Source organism: Rhinopithecus roxellana, chromosome 1, assembly GCF_007565055.1.
Source record: "Rhinopithecus roxellana isolate Shanxi Qingling chromosome 1, ASM756505v1, whole genome shotgun sequence".
NCBI classification, from domain to species: Eukaryota; Metazoa; Chordata; class Mammalia; order Primates; family Cercopithecidae; genus Rhinopithecus; species Rhinopithecus roxellana.
In genome coordinates, this window is record NC_044549.1 from 118,088,063 (window position 1) to 118,103,413 (window position 15,351).

The window sequence follows — 15,351 nt, forward strand, 5'->3', positions numbered from 1 at the left end:
CGCAGCTTCATTGGAGGCTGAGGTAGGAGCATCACTTGAGCCCTGGAGTTCGAGTTCAGCCTGTACAACAGAGCTACAAAAAAGAGGTTGTCTCTTAAAAAAAAGTTCTTGTGCTTAACCATTCAAAGTCTTATTCACTATTTCAGTGCTGTTTATGAGTTCAGACAAATCTCCTGTATGTACCTCCTCACAAAGCTACTGTGTATCCTAGGTATTTTACTAAACATAAATGTTTCATGTTATTTTTTAATATTTATGAATGTTAGGATTAGAGGTTGGCACACTGCTCACTGTTCAGATCTTTTCTGCTGCCTATTTTCTTTCTCTTTTTTTTAAGAGACAGGGTCTCACTATGTTGCCCAGGCTGGCCTCTTAACTCCTGAGCTCATGTAATCCTGCCTCAGCCTCCTGAATAGCTGGTAGTACAGGTGCTCTCCACCATGCATGGCTTGCTGCTTATTTTTGTATGGTCCAAGCTAATGATGGCTTTTACATTTCTGAATGGTTGCAAATAATCAAAAGAAGAGTAATCGTTCATGTCATGAAAATATATGTAAAATTCAAATTTCATTGTCCATAAATAAAGTTCTGTGAAACATAGCCACACACTCATTTGTTCAGATATTGTGGCTGCTTTTTACTAACCACAAAGTTAAGTAGTTGTAGAAACCATACGACCATTCATGGAAAGTTTGCTGACGCCTGATCTGAATAATACTAATCTTGGTTCTGGCTTTGTTGTACGTATTCTGTTCTGTTGAATACGTACATTGCCCTCATGATCATTTTCAGTTAAGACGGACTACTACAACAGGCATGGAAACAAACTGTTATGGGACACTGTCCCTGTCTGCTGTCCAGGCAACCCTTGCCCTCTGTTTTCTTTAGCGTGCCATATGCCCTTCCCTTCTTTTCTCTTGAGCTTCTATTCCCTCACTACTATCGCAAATCTCTAGAGACCCTAAAAGGGGAAATTTAATTTTCTTTTAACTTTTCCCCCTCCTGAAAAGTAGAAAACATTTAGTCAATAAACTTACATAAAATATTTAAGGTGAATTTTATATTACTGCCTTTTTTTTTTTTTCTTTGAGACAGAGTCTGGCTCTGTCGCCCAGGCTGGAGTGCAGTGGCACGATCTCGGCTCACTGCAGCTTCTGCCTCCTGGGTTCAAGTGATTCTTCTGCCTCAGCATTCCGAGTAGCTGGGATTACAGGCGTCTGGCTAATTTTTGTATTTTAGTAGACACAAGGTTTCACCATGTTGGCCAGGTGGGTCTCGAACTCTTGACCTCAGGCAGTCCACCCACTTTGGCCTCTCAAAGTGCTGGGATTACAAACATGAGCCACTGCACCTGGCCTATTATTGCGTTTTTATTCAAAGTAATACCTCAAAAGACTTAAGAAAGTTTATGGTATCAAATCTTTGTGGTTTACACTGAAATGGATTTATGTTGCTGCGGATTTCCTGGAGTTTTGATTTAAAGGCAGAGATATAAGTTTTATTGCTAATCTGTCATGAGATTAGAGTTAAAAAAAAATGTCAGTTTGATTGAATAGTAAACTTACATTTTAATTGTGATTTAATTACAAAATAAGCATTACTAATAGTACTTGAAGGAAGTTTAAGCATTTCTGAAATATTGGAACACGAGTATCTTTCCATGTTTTCCTCAGGAATGTAGTCTGAGATCCTGACAAGCACATCTCTCTGGCTAAATTGTCAAAGTACAATGTAGACTTGAATCTTCCTATAATTTACCTCATACTTATTACACTTCTGTAATATTTGAGGGGGAACTAAAGCACAGGTTGATTTTTTTTACAGTAACTCTCATCAAATCTTGAAATAAACTAACTTGCAGAAATAGACTTGTTTCCATCTGGGATTCAGTTGTTATAAATCTTTAAAATGCTTTGAAAGTAAAAAGCATCTATACAAAAAGAAAAATCTCACATCTCTTGTTCCGTAAGTGATACTGAGAATAGACAGATTTGTGGCAAAATCTTATCGGTTAGAGCTTGGGTTTTCTCTCATACTTCTCTTAAATCTAGAGGGTGTAATAATTGTGTTTCTTTTCTATTATAGTACATGAATGTTTCTCATGTTTTCGGTTTTTACAACTTATGTAAATAGCTATTACCATCTTCAAAAAGTAATTTACAGCTCTATTTTGAACAAAATTTAGGACTATAAGTTTGGTACATTTATGCATATGATCTGGATATTAATTAGAACATACAGCAAACTTTATTTCTTGAACATACCAAATTATACTTAATGCAACTTTATATTTTAAAAGTAAAGTATCTCTTATCTCTAAATCTGTAAGGGACATTAAAATTTTAATTTAGGCTTCAGTTCTTCATAGATTTGTTTTTTCCATTGTATAGAAAAGTACCTTTCAGTCCTACTTCAGAATTTTTGATCTTTCATCCTTTGTCCCCTCCTAGAAGTACATGTGAAGATTTGGTATGTGAGATAGGATTTTTGTGAAGTTCTTCAGTTTGATAACAGATTTGTACAATTGTGTATTTGTTCCTAGAAATTAGCAAATTAACATTTTCTGCTGATTTTCTTTTCTTTTTTTTTTTTCTTTTGCTTTTTATAGATTGTGTGACTTTGTGTGACTTTAAACAGGTTTTCCAGTACAGTTTGTTTTGGTGGATTATTTGGTGAAACTAGATTGATTTATGGATATAACTGCTGTGAAGGCTGGGCATGGTGGCTTATACCTGTAATCTCAGCACTTTGAGAGGCTGAGGCAGGAGGATCACTTGAGTCTAGGAGTTACAGACCAGCTGGGCAACAAAGTGAGACACCATCTCTACAAAAAACATTAAAAAAGAAATTATCCAGGCAGCAAGGCCCAGTGAGTGGCTCACACCTGTAATCCCAGCACTTTGGGAGGCCAAGGCAGGCAGATCACAAGGTCTGGAAGATAGAGACCATCCTGGCTAACACAGTGAAACCCCGTCTCTATTGAAAATACAAAAAATTAGCCAGGCATGGTGGCGGGTGCCTGTAGTCTCAGCTACTTGGGAGGCTGAGGCAGGAGAATGGTGTGAACCTGGGAGGCGGAGCTTGCAGTGAGCCAAGATCGTGCCACTGCACACCAGATAGAGCGAGACTCCGTCTCAAAAAAAAAAAAAAAAAAAATTATCCAGGCATGGTGGCACATAACTGTGGTCCCAGCTACTCAAGAGGTAGGAGAATCACCTGAGCCTGGGAGGTTGAGGCTGCAGTGAGCCTTGATCATGCTGTTGGACTTCAGCTTGGGCGACATGTACCCGGTCTCCCAAAAAAAATAAATAAATCTACTTATTCTGTGGATTTCATGACCCCATTTCATTTAAGCATACTTTCAAAGTACTCCACTGCCCCACCTATACCCTTTGGAATATATAAATAGGAACATAGGGGATTTAATAGCTTAAAATTAAAAAATATCAAAACAAAACCAAGCAACCATTTTAGTATAAATTATTTGTAAGTTTATATCTTGAAACATTTTCATGTCTCATGAGAACAATTTTTTTTTTTTTTTTTTTTTTTTGAGACAGAGTTTCAACTCTTATTGCCTAGGCTGGAGTGCAGTGGCATAGTCTCGGCTCACTGCAGCCTCCGCCTCTCAAGTAACTGGGATAACAGCTGGGTTCAAGCGATTCTCCTGTCTCGGCTTCCCAAGTAGCTAGAATTGCAGGCATGCACCACCCTGCCCTGCTAATTTTTTTTTTTGGTAGAAATGGGGTTTCACCATGTTGGCCAGGCTGGTGTCAAACTCCTGACCTCAGGTGATCCACCCACCTCGGCCTCTCAAAGTCCTGGCATTACAGGCGTGAGCCATTGTGCCTGGCCCAATTTGTTAAACAAAGGTTTGAATAACTTTGAGCAAGTTACCCTCTTCTATAAAGTGGAAATAATAGTAGCTTCTACCTCAGAAGATTATTATACAGATTAAATGAGGTCTTAAGGTTCTTAGAACAGTTTTTGAAAGTACCAGATATTAACTATTGTTGTTATTATTTATTCTTGAATTCTCTTTCATTTGCTTGGGCAAAATGCTAAAAAAATTTTTAAATGACTTTTTGATTTTTTTCAGAGCAAGTGGAATTACCTGCTGTGGCATCAGTCAGTGCTTCAGTAATTAAATCTCCGTCAGATCCCTCACATGTTTCTGTTCCACCACCTCCATTGTTACTTCCAGCTGCCACCACAAGGAGTAACAGTACATCTATGCACAGTAACATTCCCAGTATAGAGAACAAACCTCCACAGGCTATTGTGAAACCGCAGATCCTAACCCATGTTATTGAAGGCTTTGTGATTCAGGAAGGATTGGAGCCATTTCCTGTAAGTAGCAAGCATATTTTGTGTGTGTTTATAATTTATATAACATTATTTTTAAAATTATATATTACTATTTTCTAATAAAAAACTTGTAATTTTATTTCAAGAAAGTTGTCCATTTTAATCTAGCATTTATCTCTCTTTCTACTTCCTGTATTTCCAAATGTTTATGTAGAATTTTATGCCAGCTAAGTTTAGATGCATCAACTAAGGGAAAAAAATTTCAGGACATATTTTTATAATTTTTAGAGAAAAGAGTTGGAAGTTTATCCAGTGAAATAAACTTTTCTATTTTTTTCTTTTTTTTTTTAGACAGGATCTTGCTCTGTTGCCTAGGCTAGAGTGCAGTGGTGTGATCATGGCTCACTGTTACCTTGACCCCTGGGTCTCAATTGATTCTTCCACCTCAGCCACCTGAGTAGCTGAGACTACAGGTGTGTTCTACCGTGCCCCACTAATTTTTGTATTTTTTTTGTAGAGACAAGGTCTTGCTATGTTGCCCAGGCTGGTTTTGAACTCCTGAGGTCCCAAAATGCTGGGATTACAGGTGTGAGCCATGGCGTGGCGCTCGGCCTATTTTTTCTTTTTAAGGGAACTGAAATACAGCTGAAGTGTACTACTATTTTTATTTTTATTTATTTATTTATGTTTTTGAGACAGAGTCTCGCTCTGACACCCAGGCTGGAGTGCAGTGGCACTATCTCAGTTCACTGCAACCTCCGCCTCCCGGGTTCAGGTGATTCTCATGCCTTAGCTACCTAAGTAGCTGGGACTACAGGCATGCACCACCACGCCTGGCCAGTTTTTGTATTTTTGGTACAGAAAAGGGGCTTTCACCATGTTGATCAGGCTGCTCTCAAACTCCTGGCCTCAAGTGATCTACTGCCTCAGCCTCCCAAAGTGCTGGGATTACAGGCGTGACCCACTGCACCTGGCCATAAAGTGTATTATTTTAAATCATCTGAAGTTACCCAATTGATGGTTTGTAATTAGCCAATATATTTTCTTGTTATTCCTAAATTTTAGCCTTCAATCATATTTTTCAAATGCTTTAAAATGTTCCACTCAAAATGAATGTGCTCTATCACTACGGGTCTTACAACTTGAGGCTAAGCTGTACATAAGTTGTATGCTAATATCTAGAGATGAACATTTTTCCTTGGAAAATATGTCAAAGATAGGCAGATATAAAAAATATGAAAAATTTTTTGAAGTCCTTTTGAGTCATCTGGATGTTCAGATTCATGGGTGAAAGTCTTGCATTATGGTAGATAGCTACCCAGTCAGTTGTTTTTGTGTTCAGTTTCCTCTGTGTGTGTGTGTGTGTGTCAAACTTGGATTTCCTATAACAATTCTCATACAGTGGATGGAGGAACAGTCTTTTTTCCCATCTGCTCCATACTGACTGTGTAACTTTTGTCAAGTCATTCAAACTTTCTGATCTTTAGTTTGCTTATTCGTCAGATGGAGATGGTGCTTTGCTCTTACGGTTGTCAAGAGAACTAAATGTGCATAAATTATTCCGTATGGTACTTGGCACTTCATAGCTATAGCCATTATTATCTGTTACCACTAGTGAGAGCCATAACTTTTGTTTTTCACATTATGAAACTAATACATGTTCTAAATGGAAAATTTGGGAAATATACAGGGCAAATGATCCCCATTAATACCACAATATGTTTATGTATATGTATACCACAGTACACATTAATACCACAGTATGTATATGTACATATATACCACAATACATATGTGGTATATATATACAAATACTGTAGTATATATACACATATACATATTGCGGTATTAGTGTATATGTGTTTTTATATATAATGTATAGATGTTATATAGACAGTCAAGATGATCATTGTACATACAGTTCTTTGAGGAAATTTTAGTATTTATTTTCTCATTATTAATAGTATTGGAAACATTTTGAAAGGTTACATAAAATTTCACTTTATGAACATCCATGTAATCTTTCCATTATTGTTGGACATTAGGTTTCCATTTTTTCACTGTTCAAATAGTTCTGAAAGGAATATCTGTATATAAATCATACACATTTTAAATAAGTTTCTTAGTATGAATTTTTAGAAATAGAATTATTACATAGATATTCATAAGACTTGATATAAATTGCTGAATTAGTTTTTGGAAAAATGATTTAAATTTATTCATCCGTGAGAAGTGTATGCCCTTAGTAGCATTGAATATGAGTTTTTCTTTAAGCAATAACTTTAATGAATTTTAATTTCACTTGAGGCATATTAAATATCTAACTGACATGAACAAAATTTTTAAAAAGTTTGTGAGTGATTATACTCTAAGGTTAAATGTAAAAGTTTCTATCCAATAAGCTATTGTTCCCCATATGTGGCAGATCTTAGAGATTTAACCAGCATTCTTGAGGAATAAGATGTTCTAGTCATTCTGTTTTTTAAATTAGCTGAGGGCTCACCAGTGAATCAATGAATATATTTGGTCTGAGTTGTTTTTGTTGAAAATATTTCTAAAATAAGTAGTATTCCTGAGTTAACCAAGTATACTGAATATAAGTGAATATTTTGATGTTAATTTGTTAATATTTGAAGATTTTCCATTTCCTTTGTGATTATAGTGGATAAGTTGCTAAACTAGGATTCAGAAGACTTGAAATCTAGTCCTCATTCTATTTTTGTAAACAAATCACCTAAACACTTTGAATTTTAGTTTTCTTAGAAGCTTTGTGCATGAAAAATCTTAATTAGTTGAGGATACTGGCAAATCAAAATTTACTGATGATCTTTTCTTTGTCTTACATTCATATGGAAAACACTTAAAATTGGCTGGGCACAGTGGCTCACGCCTGTAATCCCAGCACTTTGGGAGGCTGAGGCAGGCGGATCACCTGAGGTTGGGAGTTCGAGATCAGCCTGATCAACATGGAGAAACCCCGTCTCTACTAAAAATACAAAATAAGCCAGGGGTGGTGGCACATGCCTGTAAACCCAGCTGCTTTGGAGGCCGAGATAGGCGAATCGCTTGAACCCGGGAGGTGGAGGTTGTGGTGAGCCAAGATCGCACCATTGCAACAAGAACAAAACTCCGTTTCCAAAAAAAAAAAGAAAGAAAGAAAAAGAAAACCTTAAATTTATGAAGGAAAAAAATTAGTCTCCACAAAGAACTTGAGAGAGAATTGCTTAATTGAGTAGACTTTTTGAAGCTTAAAAAAAAAAAAACCCAACTCCTACATATACTGACAGTTACTGCCTTTGTTTTTCAGTGTTGGATTGAGCTACCAAAATATTCACAGTGCAGGATAACTGGATGATTAGTATTAATTCTGAAGATAAGGAATTGCTGAATTTTAAGATTTTTTTTCCAAAAACTACTTGCCTAAACTCAGACAGCAGGTTCCATTTAACAGAGACTTTGAAGCAGCTGTACTGCTGGTGACCAGAAATAAACCGTTCACATCCAGACTGCGTCACCTTTTCCCAAGGAATAAAGCACTTAATAAATGGATCTGATGAGTTGAACTAGTAAATTATCACAAATAGGTTTCATTTCAAGAGTTTTATAAACCAAGTTATTTCTGAAGTCTTTTTAGAGATTGTTTCATTTTTTTGTTTCTCCTTTTTTAAAGGTGAGTCGTTCATCTTTGCTAATAGAACAACCTGTGAAAAAACGGCCTCTTTTGGATAATCAGGCGATAAATTCAGTGTGTGTTCAGCCAGAGCTACAGAATAATACAAAACACGCAGATAATTCATCTGACACAGAGATGGAAGATATGATTGCTGAAGGTTTGTGGGTTTCACTTAAGACACCCTTTAATTTAACTTTGACTTTTACTGCTTAAAACAGGATGTGGATTTTTATTCTGTACAGAATTTCACTGGAAATATTCAACTTCTATTCTCATATAATGCACCATTTGACTAAAATAATGGGAAAGCTAATCAGACTCTCAATGGTCACATAGCCAAAATAGCAAGATTAGTGCTAATTTCTTCAATGTCAGTTTCACTTTTGAAGGAGTGTAGGTGGGAAAAGTTCCATCATATGTGAGAGAAGGCAATTCAGAATTTTAGTATGAATACAATCAATTTTCTTTCTTTTTTAAAGCAGACTTAAGTAACAAATGAGTATTTTACTGAGTTTGCTTAAAATTTTAGAGCCTCTGGGTTGTTTTGTTCCAGACTTTCTGCATTCTGATGTTTAACATCAGGTGGATATTATAATTATATTAAGTATATACTCTTCATTCAAGAGGCGATTACATTTGTTCAGTGAGGAAACTCCTTTTTTATTTAGACTTTATTCTAATAAATAATGAAATAAGGCCAGGGACGGTGGCTCATGCCTGTAATCCCAACACTTTGGGAGGCCGAGGCAGGCAGATCACTTGAGCTTAGGAGTTTGAGACCAGCCTGACCAACATGGTGAAACGCTGTCTCTACTAAAAATACAAAAATTAGCCGGGTGTAGTGGCATGCACCTGTAGTACCAGCTACTTGGGAGGCTGAGGCAGGAGGATTGCCTGAATCCCGGTGGCAGAGGTTGCAGTGAGCTGAGATTGCGCTGCTGCACTCCTGTCTGGGTGACAGAGCAAGACTCCATCTCAACAACAACAACAACAACAACAAAAAAAAAAAAGGCCAGGCACAGTGGCTCATGTCTGTAATCCCAGCACTTTGGGAGGCTGAGGCGGGCGCATCACAAGGTCAGGAGATCAAGACCATCTTGGCCAACATGGTGAAACCCCATCTGTACTAAAAAATATATATATTTTAATATGTAATATATAAATATATATTATATATTTTAATATGTAATATATAAATATATATTATATATTTTAATATATATTTAAATACATAAATATATATTTTAATATATAAAAATATATATCTATTAGCTGGGCGTGGTGGTGTGCGCCTGTAATCTCAGCTACTTTGGAGACTGAGGCAGGAGAATCGCTTGAACCAGGGGGTCGGAGGTTGCAGTGAGCCGAAATTGTGCCACTGCACGCCGGTCTGGTGACAGAGCAAGACTCTGTCTCAAAACATAAATAAAATAAAATAAAATGAATAGAAGTCCAAGTGGTATCCAAAATGACAGAAGGAAAGCAAACAAAAAAAATGAAAACAGATATTTTATACTTTGAATTTGCTGTTTAAAAGCAGCTAAGTTTTTACTGTTTTTTGGGGTGAGATTTCTGAATTGCCATATTCTACAGGAGCATCTTCATGAGACTATTCCTCTTAATTTTGACCATGACCCTTCAGGTGGTAGAGTTCAGTTTAATGCAGTAGCATTTAGAATAGTCAAGGCCCTGTAGTAGTGAATTAACACTTGTGTCTTAAGTAATTATCCTCAATGTATTAATATATTTCATTAAAATTAATTTATTCGCTTTACAAATATTTATTGAGCCTATACTATGTGCCTTTACTTCGCTAAATCAAGCGATATAGCATGCTAGTAAGCAAACTAGAATATGTCTTTGACCACAGATTTTCTAACTTAAAAGGATGACACCTCTGACATTGTTAGTTCTTTATAAACTGTTGCAACATATTAATCACCGTTTTACTTCTTATTTGAACAGCAAAGAGTATACTAGTTTAAAATTTGATTTTTACTACTTGAGCTCAGTTTGATTTGTGTTAATTTGAAAGAGTGTTAACCATGAAAACTTTAAAACATTCATTAGAATTATATAATAAATCCCCAATCACCCAGACTCAACATTATCACCCAATTTCAACATTATTTTGCCACATTAGCTTCATCATTCATTTTGTTTTCCTTCCTCCATTCCTAACCCCCACTCTCTTCTCTCCCCTCCCCTCCCCTCCCCTCACCTCCCCTTCCCCTCCCCTCACCTCCCCTTCCCCTCCCCTCACCTCCCCTTCCCCTCCCCTCCCCTCCCCTCTCTTCTCTGTTCTTCTCCCTTCCCTTTCCCTTTCCCTTGCCGTTTTTCTCTCTCTTTTCTCTCTTTTCTCTTTTCTTTTCTTTTCTTTTCTGTTTTAAAGAAAATCATAGTCACTGGTACATATATCAGTGTGTATCTCTCAAAATAATACACATTTCCTTATAATGCCATATCACACATAACAATAATTCTTTGGTGTTATATAATACCTGGCCCATATTCATATTTCCCTAATTTTTTAAAGTCCTTTTATAGTTATTTAGTTAAATCAGGATCCAAATAAGGTCTGTATTGTGCCTTTTGTTTTTATGAATTTAATTTCATTTAATTCTCAAATACTGTCTTTTAATTACACATACTATTTTATCTGAGAACATTTCTCATGTGAAGTGAAAAGTAACAAAAAAATGTGTAGGTATTCTTTTTTTCTTGGCCTATATCTACAATATGTATATAAATGAAAGATCTAGGCTAAAAAGTATTTATAATGTGTCCCACCGTGTACATAATAGGAAGAACATGGAAATCTGCTTAGGAAACTTTACCACATATAGTATGATCCTCAGTTTATAATATAATGGACATGTAGTACGTGTTAGACTATTCTAGAACATGAGAGATATATGTATGTATGTATATATTCTTTACATACATAAAGAAGTAAAATACAATCCCCTTTCCCTCCATGAGCTTTTCATGTAGTTTGGAACTAGGGATCTAGGGAATCTCCATACAGAAAGGTAATGAAGGAGCTACAGATGGTATATTTACACTGAATTATATAGACAGTAAGAATTTAGAACTTTAAAACTGGCTAAGATTATTCCCAGTTTGGTGAGTTTCCTATAAAAATGAGATTTGAGCTGGGTCATAGATTTAATGCATAGATTTAAGATAAACAACAAAAACATTTCAGATTAGAACACTAAGAGTAAGTGCATGAAGAATGTGTAAGTGCTAGGTAACTTTAAGAGAGGGCAGTGAAGAGTAAAGGGTTGAATTAGAGGAGTAGTGGAAAGTATGACTGGCAGAGTCAGTTTCTGGAGAACCTTGGATATTAGAAAGCAAGTTTGAAGTTAGGTGGATGGTTTGAAGCTGGGCGGATAGTTACTGAAGATTTTTAGGCAGGTGATATGAATAAAGGAGTGTTTTTGGAAACTTTGTTGGCCATCTGTAGAATGTATGTATAAGTTTTGCATGTAATTGACACCTATAGTCATGGTGGGAAGAGGAAGGAAAGGACTGATGTTCTCAAGGCAAGTGGGTAGTTCAGCAGGATATGCTATCAGAGTAAGGAAAGGAAGATGTAGAGATAATATATTTCATACAGGAGAAATATTTATATAAAACGTGCTGAAATTTTAAATACTTTCTAATTTCCCAAGGTAATTTTATAATTTTCATGTTTCTATTACTATGTACTTCAGTGTTTGTTTATAGGAAGTCCTATAGTATAAAATGGTGAGGTCACTTATTTAAAATGTAAAATGGCTTTGCTTTTAGTGGTATATATAGTTTCAACATAAAAAACCTCATGGTAAGCATATAAAGGATAAACTGTGGTTCTCTTTAGGCTGGTTCTATAACCAGTAGATTGTGATTCATCAAAGTAGCTTATGGTCTTCCTTGGTATATCATCACACTGATTATGATTTCCATCTCATTGCCTCTTTTTGCTGCTATCCTCATGTGGTTTCAGGTCTTTGGGGGAAATAAAAAATAACTTCCCCTCATGCCACAAAATGGGGGATCTAGATTAGGAAGCAGGTTTGGCCACTTTAGTAGACATCCAGAATAATATTTTATTAAAGAAGATAAGAATTTAATTTTCTCTGACATAACCCAAAGATCAGCAGTCCAGGGCTTATGTGATAGTTCCTTAGTATTGGGCACTCAAGCTCCAGGGTCTTACGTCTCTGTCATCCATAGAATGTTGCTTTTATTTCCAAGATGGCTGATCTTCATGATCACATTCTAACCAATGAGATGGGGGGAAGGAGCACCACCTGGCATTTGTGAGCATTTATAGTCATATGCCATTGGTTACAAATCAGCCACACCTAGGGCAGAAACTTGTTTTTAATCTGGGCAGCTGTGTTGGTAGGGTTTTGTTACTATGGGAGAAAAGCAAAGAGTGGATGCTGGAGAATTACCAGTTGTCTCTGCCATAGAATCCCATTTTTATTAGCTAAATCAGCAGTTTTTAAAAAATTTTTGGCAGTTTTTTAATTCATAAATGTAAAAGAGTGACCTTGGTAATATTACCAAATTTGTTAAAAATCTGACTGAACATTAGAACAAGAATTTTTGAATCTGTTAATGTCCCTCACTTCTTTATGAGAAATAAAACTGATACTCTTATTTTTGTTGGGTTAACTGTAAACCATTTCTATTTGGTATCTTCTCCTCCTTCATAAAGTATTCTAACTTTTTATCAGGTGTTGTACATTGCTATGTTAATTAACAGAAGATCTTTGAAATAAAGCTTTTAGCATATCCTGTTCCTGGAATAACCTTGAGGAATGGACTCTTTCAGGGCTGGAACTAATGGCAGTGGTGGTCAAGTGAGAAGTTCTGTCTCCCTACAGGCTTTTCAATCAGATCAGATTATAATAAGATCAGATTATAAGCATGACAAAATAAAAACAGTACCTCTGGGAATTATGTTATCAGGTCTGGGGAATGTGTTGGTGGATCTCCTGACTGGGCCGTTGGAAGGTCATTGGAAGGAGCAATTTTTAATTTACTTGTTTTCAGACTGTTTCTTCCTCATTGCTACTAAATTGATGACTTTTGCTTATGAAGGTAGTCCTGAGAATTTCCTTAAACTGGTCACTTGTCAGTCATGATTTCATTATTCAGGATAATGTATTTGGATGCCCCACCAATGTCAAATATTAATTCACAATTTGTTTTTTAGTAGTTCTTGCTACTTCACTTAATTTAGCACTTTGCGATCTGCTTCCCCAGTAAAACTGGGATAATGTGAGTACCTGAGCCTACTGAGTACATGCCACCCATGTCTGCATTTCTGAATCCCTGTATTTATCTTAGTCTTTATTAAATGAGTAACATAGAGCACACATATGGAGTTCACAGCTAAAAGGTTTAGTTAGTAAAAGTAAAATGCTTTTTAGTCAAATGCTTTTGTTGCATTTTTTATATGACTTGGCAAAGGAATTATGATGATACAAGAAAATGGCAAAATGTGGTTGATTTAAGAATTTAACAAGTTTTACTAAAGTATTTCTCGAGCGCTTATTACATGTCATACTACCCTTTTAGTTCTTATGTGGAAATTAGGAAATGGAACTATCACTTTTAATGCCTACTACCTTTTGGGCACACATATAATTGTCACTTCAATTCTTTGGGAAATACATTATAAACCCCATTTTACAGATGAGAAAATTGTGGTTCATGAAGATTAAGTTGTTTGCTTATGGGTGACTCCTGCTGAATACCCCAGGATTTAGGATGGAAGGTTCTTTGTGCTCTGTGTTATTGCCTGCAAATGGTTACATATGTAGGGTGGAAGAAGGACATTCTGAGTTAATAAGGAGCACCCATTAAGTTAAAAAAAAGCATGATGAAAAAAAACATCAGTGATTGGAAATTATGAAACTGTGATTTTTAAGCCTAGTTATTTTTATTTTAATGCAATATAACTAAAAGGAATTGTTTTATAATTAGATATATGCATATTTTTAAAGAATTTTACGTATGTGTATATATGTATGAATGAGATGGGGTCTTGCTGTGCTGCCCATGCTGGTTTCAAACTCCTTGTCTCAAACGATTCTTCTGCCTCAGCCTCCTGATATATATACATCTTTATATATTTTATCATATACTGCAGATCTTCAAGAGAGTTAATTATTTTACATGCTCCTGTAAAATCAGACATATCAAAATTTCACCTTTTGAAGCCTTCTTTGTTCTCTCCAGTTAGAATTAAGGGTTCCCTGCTATGTATCTCCACAGTGCAATTTATCAAAATTCATATCCCACACTCAGCTTTTTGAAAGTATTCCTTCTGGAGGGTAGTGCCTATGTTATTCACCTTCATTTCTCTCCCAGTGTTTACAGAATTTTTTGTACATTTTAGATGGATTGTAAGCAAGATGAACCTTTTAAAATGTTATGCTTATTTATATAGAAAGGAATTCCTTATAATTTTTATGCAGAAGCAAGAGGGAATTAGTAGCAGTAGTTGTGTTTTGAAGGCTTTTGCCCCGCGAGAGTGCCTGTGGATTGAAAAATTAAAGGGCCATTGGTTTCCTAGCAGTATCCAACCAAAGTATAGACTAAAAGAAAATTTGCATAATTAAATTTTTGGAAACTTTTTTTCCTTTGTTTCCTTCTTTTTTAGAGACATTAGAAGAAATGGACAGTGAGTTGCTCAAGTGTGAATTCTGTGGGAAAATGGGATATGCTAATGAATTTTTGCGGTCAAAACGATTCTGCACTATGTCATGTGCCAAAAGGTATTTCTATGCTCTTGAATTTCCCAAAGGACAGATAAATAGCCATTGCAACAAAACCAAAAAACCCTTGAATAGCTTGCCAAGGATAACTGTAGATATTTTAATATGTAATATTATAGAAGAAACCTAGTTATTACTATATAGAAGAATAATACAAATAGGCAGTATCTGGAGCCACCTAGTATTTAGTTATTAGATTTTTCTTTGCAAAAATTACATATTCATAATACTTAAAATCAATTGTACAGTATAATCTAATATTAAGGTAGTAATCTCCTGATGGTAAGAATATATTTAGGAGAATCCCTCCAATGAAATGATCAGGATATTATATAATACTAGTCCTTAAAGTGTCAAAAACAGTATTTGTTTTATCAGCTGTTTTATCATTATTGAAATACTTTGATTTACTTTGTGTTGTTTTAAAATGTTTTCATTTGTTTGAATCATATTCTATTTATTTTAGATTTCTAATGGGACAGCTATAGTATAAATTCCCCACATTGTTAACAAAGACAGCAAAATACTTGTCTTTTCTGAATTAGTATTTTCAATAGTCATTATTATAGATAAGTAGTGTTTCTTTTTTTA

At 35.5% G+C, this 15,351-nt stretch overlaps 1 protein-coding gene across 11 annotated transcripts in view; it reads left to right on the forward strand.

Moving 5' to 3' along the window:
• Positions 1–15,351, forward strand: part of PHC3 (polyhomeotic homolog 3) — a 95,472-nt gene that overhangs the window by 61,194 nt on the left and 18,927 nt on the right. For all 11 annotated transcript variants that reach the window (XR_749704.2, XM_030929548.1, XM_010376003.2 and 8 more), the window contains 3 exons: positions 4,100–4,350; positions 7,979–8,138; positions 14,646–14,760. Coding sequence is in view for 10 of the 11 variants with exons in the window: in XM_030929548.1 (XP_030785408.1) it covers positions 4,100–4,350; positions 7,979–8,138; positions 14,646–14,760 (526 nt within the window). In the remaining variant the exon portion in view is untranslated. The remainder of the gene's footprint in view (positions 1–4,099; positions 4,351–7,978; positions 8,139–14,645; positions 14,761–15,351) is intronic.